The following is a 7,698-nucleotide window of genomic DNA, read 5'->3' on the forward strand; positions in this document are numbered from 1 at the left end:
GCTTTGATGTTGCCTGGGAAATACAAAGTACGTAATAATGATTAATACTGGTCTTCAAATCATTTGGTCAATAAAGCAGCTATAACTGCCATTTTACAGTAATGCGTGCCACTGAAAACAATGCTAAAGGGGTCATTGATAGGGCCGAACCTACAGATAATAGTCTATATATCTGCAGTTCTCAGCTTTACAGTTTTATTGTGAGTTTCAGCTCGTTATTATTTTACCCGTCTGGCCCATGAATGTAGTTTGGTTCACTCTCACCACTCCCGGAGAGTTTTCAGCAGTAGCAGACAGACACTTTCAGTTATAGACTAGATGGTGAGCAAAGTGGAACGTTTAGCAGCTGAAGTTGCCTCATGATCACTAGAGGTGTTGGCCTTCAAGCTACTTTTTATTCACCACTTATCAGGTTTTCACTTCGTGAGGAAAGAAGATAAACAAGGCCGTCAGTGTCTTTATGTACACTTTTATTGTCAGCACTTGACCGGTGGCAGCGTCAGGCAGGATTGACAGAACCAGATTACTTCTTGGTCGTCTCCTCCTCGGACAAGGCCTTCATGAACTCCTCCTTCTTGACCAGGAGACGCTCCTCTCTGCGCTTGCGGGCCTCCTTTGTCTTGGAGCGACGGGCCTCGGCCTGATCACTGTAGGACAGACAAACAGGTGTTAATACAGTGTGTCATCATAAAAGCAAATACAATGCATGTGCACTGGTTTCAAATGCGTCTGACTCCAACACTTTCTTAGGATGAATACAGTTCAAACTGCCCTTTTCTGAACGCGAACAAAACACAACTTAAGATGGGTCCAAACTTACGACAGGAGCTTCTTGCGAGCCTTGTCTGCCTTCAGCTTGTGAATGTGTTCCATAAGGATGCGCTTATTCTTGAACACGTTACCCTTGGCCCTCAGGTAGAGGCTGTGGTACCTGAGAGACAGCAGAGGGAAAAAAAAGCATTGAAATAATACCATTTTACACAAAGTGCTTACAATTCAGATGCACCAGACCTGTTAAATGTGCCAGTGTGTAACAGCAACCTTCACTGAGCTCAAATCATGATTTGAAAATACCTCCAGGAGGTCTGGTTAGTGTAGAATAACCAGTATTAAGAACAGTAAATGTAGTCTACGTGGCCAAATATCACCAGAAAAACTGCTGTATTAAAAACCGAGGCTTAAGTGGAAAAAGCAATTTCAGAAGATTTGAGCTAAAACCAATATTTCAATAAATTGTGCATAAAAACATGCCACAAGCATAAGAGCAGAAACAACCAGAGAAGATGTCGTGAACCTACATGTGCCTGTCAATCTTCTTGGCCTCCCTGTAGCGACGCAGCAGACGACGCAGGATCCTCATGCGGCGCATCCAGCACAGCTTCTCTGGCATACGAGCGTTGGCTGTACCCTTTCTCTTACCTGGGAACAGGGATAAATAAAGCATGTTAACTCTCCTGCATGTGTTGATCTTAATCATCCAGGTAGCAAGACTCTAATCTAAGCAGCAACATCTTCACACGATAACTTTCCTCTAAGAAGGCAACCGCGGCGGTTTGAACTCACCGACTCCCGTGTGTCTTCCCTTGCGACGTGCCAGTGTGTTTTTGCGGCAGCGGGCGCGGGAGTGGACCGTAACAGGTTTGCGAATGATAAGACCATCCTTCACCAGTTTACGGATCTGCTGACCTGAAGACAGAAGGAGACAAGTGAGCTACAGGGATGCAACGTGGACATCATTCCCAAACACTTCAGAAAGCAACATCTATTAACGCAGCTGTCAAGACCTTGCAACATTGCTAAAAGATTACATTTAAGACCTAATTTCCTTCCTTAAATTTCAACCTGTCATTTGCATTAGTTTCTCATTAGACCCCCAGATTCAGGTACGCATGCATCCGCCTAACAAGACAGTCAAACGCAGACATTAAAACTTAGCAGTCGGCATGTTTCTCAGCATCACTTCAAGTGACAAGCTGGTGCAAACAAACATTCCCACATTGAGAGACAAAACTAATCAGGGTTGTCATATCAGTATCTCACTAAATGATGAAGACATTGCTCTAACGTTACTCACGGGAGTTGGCGTTGGCGATCTCATTGGTTTCGTTGGGATCCAGCCAGACCTTCTTCTTGCCGCAGCGCAGGACGCTGGAGGCCAGCCTCTTCTGGAGCCTGAGCATGCTGTAGGACGCACACAGCCCAGGTTAAACACCTCACAGTTAAAACGTCCAGCCTCTACTTATATGGGTGTATTAAAACGCAGTGCCACAGGGCTGACACGTGTCATGGTGTTGTTACAATGTGTCAGTAAGCTAAACCACCGTTAGCCGCACAGCTAACGGTCCAACCAGCCGGCTAGACAACATGGCTTCTCCGTCTGCTAAACCGTGTTACACAGAGGCACGTGCAAATATGTTGTTGGTTTTGGAATAACGTTTTAACTTCATGTAACGGTTAAGGAGAGACTTGCGTGGTTCATTGAAGAGATATGGGGTTAAAATGTGTGCATTATAACGGTTAAATGATGACTTATATTATGCCATCGACAGTGGTCCTACCTCATGGCTGCTACTTCAGTGGGGAAAGGACGGCTTGAGAGCCGGTCTGGAATGTACCATTATAGAGGAGAGTCCATCTCTAAACACGAAACAGCTCGGTGTTAGCCCAGACCATACTACACTTTATTAACACCACTCATATTTCGAAGTGCTGATATTTGTGTCTAAGTAAAGCTAAAACCGATATAAAATGATACAGACACAAGCAATCTTGAGTTTATTTTAAAAGTGTAAATAGCTGTTCCCCCCTCGTAAGATAATGGTACTAACCAGTGTTTCTACAATGCATTGTGGGTGAGGAAACGTTGGGTGCATTCTGCTTTGTAAACACACGGGGGCGGTGTTGAGACCAGAAACGCCACCATATCAGACTCCAATCAAAAAGTGTTATGTTTATGATTATGTACGTTTTAAAGAATATTTATACTTTGTTTAATATATTGCACTTAAACACTGATGACCAATATTTCAAATTATATTGTGAAACGTCTCATTTTACCAGTTTTTATGTGTAATCCTTGATGTAAAGCCTTCAATTCAGCTTCCTACGAAACTATCATAAAACTCACTAAATAATACCAATAGAGGGTATTATTAAAGTGTAATTGTGTGTGTTTGCTTCCTTAAATCAGTAGCCTGGTTAAATATAGCTGCCACTTTTATATTATTCCCAAAAAGGATTGTTTGACTGACATATATTCTGCATCACATAGAACCGATGAGACCAGCCTGACCTATGAGTGCTAAATGCCTTCCAGACCGTCATAAAATACAAAATGTATGTCAAATAATGCCCATTGATGCCAAATGTATTTGTGGTTTGTCTTCTGGACTGTTTGTCATTTAAATTATTTATGTATGTTCTCTCTTCACTCGTCAAAAGTAGTGACACTGGGTGCTTCCATCATAACAACATGCTGCTATCCCGAACAACAAAGTGGAGACAAGACAGAAGAAAAGTTTGAGTTCCGGAAATATTGCACAAAGCCAAAGTATTTTCATACCATCTAAACTGTAAGTGATGCACCGTGAAATTCAGCCTTTTAAGGGTGTGAAAGACACCCATAATAGATAAGGAACCGCTCAAAACAAACAGCGTTAAGTTTAGCAACAACTTGATGTCTAAAATATGCAGCTTCAATATGAAGCTTCAGGAAAGTCAAAAAATAACAAATAAACGTGTTAACGTATTAACAGATTAGAAAAATGTAATTTTAAGCTTTGAAGTGGCTTCTGCACACTTACATCATGTTTTTTTAAGCTTTAAACTAAATTATTTGACTGTACTGGGATGAAACAAGTCAATGTAGGTGTCGAGAAAATTAACATTTCTTACCAAATGTTTAAAAACCAGCATTCCGTATGCTGAAAGTAGTCATTTAATGTATTAAATCAGCTCTGAACAATTCACAGCCAATGCTGACATAGAGTCGACCGGTCGGGACTCATCTATGTCATGAACTTTATATTAAACCTCCAATCAGACGTCACTGAGCAACTCATGCCCTCCCCCCCCCCCCATCCCCTCCTCGGCCTCTTGCCCACTTTTTTTTGCGTTTTTTCAAAATGATGCAGTGGATGAAGTGAGGCTCCGACCGGGGGTTGAAGTTACACTTTTAAAAAACGAAGTACAATGAGTGGCTACTTATTAAAAATAGCCCACTGGTACATTATTAGGGTTGCCAGGGCACTATTGCATTCTTGGCTTTCCAGCAGCAGCCCGTCACCATCGCAACGCTGCACGCTCACAGTGTGGGTGCACGAGGAGCACTTGTGTGACTCCCTAACCTCAGGTTACCTCAGAAATACCAGCTGAAATCATCATCTCCAGGGAGAGTACAACCCAAAGTACCGGATATCACCTACCACAGCTTCAACAGACACTGCTCTCCTCTCTGCACACTAATGTGTAGACCTTAAGGGTGCTGGACTACATGCTGGGCTACACTGTCTACTGAGGAGGAGGGTCACTAATGTGTCTGGCCTTTCGTGGTCCTAAACTGTACTTTTCTAAATATCATCATCCTTTTGTTTCGTACCTCTATAACAATCAATTAACCCATTACAAACCAATAAAACGTCCTCACATTGAATTGGTAGGCCTTTTCTGTTTTCTGTTTGTTTTTTTGTCTTATATCGTTTTTGATATTATATAAACATGAGGAACTTTTTCATATTCATGTATACATGGACCAAACAATGTCAAGGTTTCTGACAATCTACGTCTTTATTCCTAAACATCTCCGCCACTTGTTTCGATGATGATGATCAGGAACCTGAAGAAGGGGGTTTACATCTCAAAGCATCCTAGTTTCTTTTGGATCACTCCGGCAAGGATATTCAGGTTTCTCAAAATAATGATGTTTACATGTGCAACACATAAACAGGATTTTTACTAAGCATGCATGAACACGTTCCATATGATGGAGAAACTGCAGTGTCCCCTCAGGTACAAACAGCATCACGTTCTAAGTTTTTGCAAAAAAAAAAGACCCTCAACAGATTTCTAGTGTTTCTTGTTTGCAATGCAACAGCTGATTAGCACTGTCCAGGTCTAGTGCCCAAAACCTCATTCCAATGAGTCATATTAATGAATGAGTGCACAGAGGTGCGCTGTGGCCCAATATCTTTGAAGTTTTTCGAAGATATTCACTATGACACATTTTCATCTTTAAGCACTTCATAAAAAACATTTAGTGTTCACTTGTATTACTTTCATATACAGATTTGTTATATTTTTCTTTATGAATTAACAACAACTGTAAGCCAGTTAATGAATTATACTTTAATAAACGTAAGTTTTGTCGGTCAAAATGTATTTATTTTCTTCAACTTGTTTACTCAAGAGACAGTAAATAGCATCACAGTGGCTGAAAGCAGCACTAAGCCCGAGATCTCTCCTTATCAGTGACTTTGAGCCACTAGTGAAGCCACTCAGTTCTCCAATGACAAGCAGGACGGCATTCTAGCGGGGTCAGATGGAAACTGCAATCACATTTGTAGGGTCCTTTAATGCTGAACTCATCAGGGCGTTCATGATGGTGTACCTCTACTGCGGTCCTTCACAAGTGTTGTTCATGAAGTAGACGTCACTCATCACATAATGCCCATCTAGGAGACAAAAACATACAACACAGAGGTGACAATGAATAAAATATTGAGGAATATCTATTATAGTCTTGACCCTTGTATTTCTTGCTCTCATTCATATTCAGAAACTCAAGTTTATTCTACTGCTGTCGTCACTGCAAGAAGTTACAACAAAAAAAGTATCGGCAAAATGCCAAAGATCACTGTCCAGTTACCTTGAGCAACAACACAGAAGATGAAAAACAAGAGAGCAGCTGAGGACAAACTGAAACTCTGTCCTCCCGCTGCACATTTTGTTCTTGGGGGAAGATGTCGACCAGCTGCTGCAGGAGAGTCACAGAGACTCGAGCATCATTTTAAAAAGTACACCAAGATTCTGTTTCTCTTCTTCTTCTTTTTTTTGAAGAGGGTAGCCATCACCGTAAGTATGAGCCACAGAGGACGATCTTGTGGACGTTTAATTCAACGCCATCAGCTCTGATCCCAATGTGACAGAAGGAGTTTGTCACAGACTGTAGCAGGTATGGAGATAATTGTCCTCCCAGGTCAGGGTTATTGTTATGTGTGGTGGAGGAATCTTTCTCTTGTTTATTCAGGTTTACTAAATCAATCGATATGACAACTCCTGTGCTGTGTGACCTCAGCATTTATCGTTTTCACAGACAGTGAACACACAGTGTTTCAAAAGTTGAGCAATAGTGAGCATCAGCACTTTAACTTAAATCATTCATTGCTACACTGAGAAGAAATACGAGTAGTTATTATTGTATATTGCGATTTCAGGGCTGAATGCATATTTTTTTGCCATATAAATTTCATGATATATAGGCTCCTTACAAAAAACATCTGAAAATGAATCTAAACTAACAAAAAGTCATCAAGTAGGACTATCTGAAACCCCAAAAGCAGCACTAATTAATGTTTTAGGATATTGTATTTTCACATCCCATACAGTTAGCTATAGTTCAGATAATTTTCAAAATAAGAGTTTACATACAAAATAAGTAATCAGTTTATAAAACATGGTCCATTGTTATGATTGAAATACCAAAAGACGTAGTTCAAATTAACTCCACCTTGACTAACATTCAAGTAGGCTACCATTTACATATCCATCTATAATGATCCAAATCAGTAGCCATTCTGCATCAGGAGCACTTTTACTCTTGATACTTTAAGTACATTGTAATTTTACTAAAGATACATTTTGGATACAGGGATTTTACTTGTAGTGGAGTATTTCTACAATGTGGTATTGTTACTTTGATCTGAATACTGTTGTTGGGTTGAGTCCTCCACGCTCTCATCATCAGCATCCTTCCGCAGTGAGCAGACGCAAATTCGCCTCAGCACCGGAAACTGAATGTCGCTACTGTTGTGTTTACAGCTGTGACTCATGAAGGACCTGTCAATAAATTTGAGTGTGATAGCAGGTTTGAATTTGAATTCATTTTTGTTTGGTTGTGGGTCACCATTTTCTAGATCCGCACAAAGTTTTTTCTATTTTTTACTATTTTTATATTTAAGAAGTTAGAAGTTTTGCTGTTGTTGCTGTAGTTGCACAGAGCCATCCTTCCTGATTTAATCCATATTTAACTTTTGAAGTTAACATAATTCAGTTAATATAATCCCAGATGGGAACATTTATTTTTGCTCTCTTAATCCACCAGAGCCATGCTTGAACATCTGGGGCACACCCCGGGGCTTAAACTGTACATATCTATAATTCCTGGCATGTTTCGCAGCCCTTCAGGGCCTCTTGCGGGCCCCAGGGGCTCGACCCGACAGCCTGTCCACGCTCGCCGCTTCCATCACCACGGCGGCTCTGTTGTTCTTTCATCAATCGATAAGCGAAGGTGGGGTCTGGTCAGTGGGGCGTGGACCTCGGCTCCCAGCTGGAGTCTGTCGAGCGCAACACAAGAGCGAGAAACGACGTCAAGACAGACAGAGCGAGACAGAAGCGTACCGCTGAGAAGAGGAATCCGCCTTCAAAATGAAAGCGCAGGTGTTCGAAGACCTCAGTTGTAACCTGTTAGGCCAGGATTACTTT

At 41.3% G+C, this 7,698-nt stretch overlaps 1 protein-coding gene across 1 annotated transcript; it reads right to left on the bottom strand.

Moving 5' to 3' along the window:
* Positions 1-453: 453 nt before the first annotated feature.
* On the bottom strand, positions 454-2,640 carry rpl19 (ribosomal protein L19). The gene is made up of 6 exons (XM_076085685.1): positions 2,559-2,640; positions 2,075-2,181; positions 1,564-1,686; positions 1,299-1,419; positions 821-931; positions 454-647 (listed from the first exon to the last, which is right to left on the bottom strand). The coding sequence occupies exons 1-6, from the start codon at positions 2,561-2,563 to the stop codon at positions 524-526; spliced, it is 591 nt and encodes a 196-aa protein (XP_075941800.1). The 5' UTR covers positions 2,564-2,640; the 3' UTR covers positions 454-523.
* Between the last annotated feature and the right edge of the window lie 5,058 nt (positions 2,641-7,698).

Source organism: Anarhichas minor, unplaced genomic scaffold, assembly GCF_050575085.1.
Source record: "Anarhichas minor isolate MPS153535 unplaced genomic scaffold, ASM5057508v1 ptg000007l, whole genome shotgun sequence".
NCBI lineage: Eukaryota > Metazoa > Chordata > Actinopteri > Perciformes > Anarhichadidae > Anarhichas > Anarhichas minor.

Coding starts and splice junctions, on each gene's coding strand:
- rpl19 (XM_076085685.1), bottom strand. Junction 1,687..2,074: donor GATCGCCAACGCCAACTCCC/GTGAGTAACGTT, acceptor TTCTGTCTTCAG/GTCAGCAGATCCGTAAACTG. Junction 932..1,298: donor AAGAAGATTGACAGGCACAT/GTAGGTTCACGA, acceptor GCTGTCTCTCAG/GTACCACAGCCTCTACCTGA.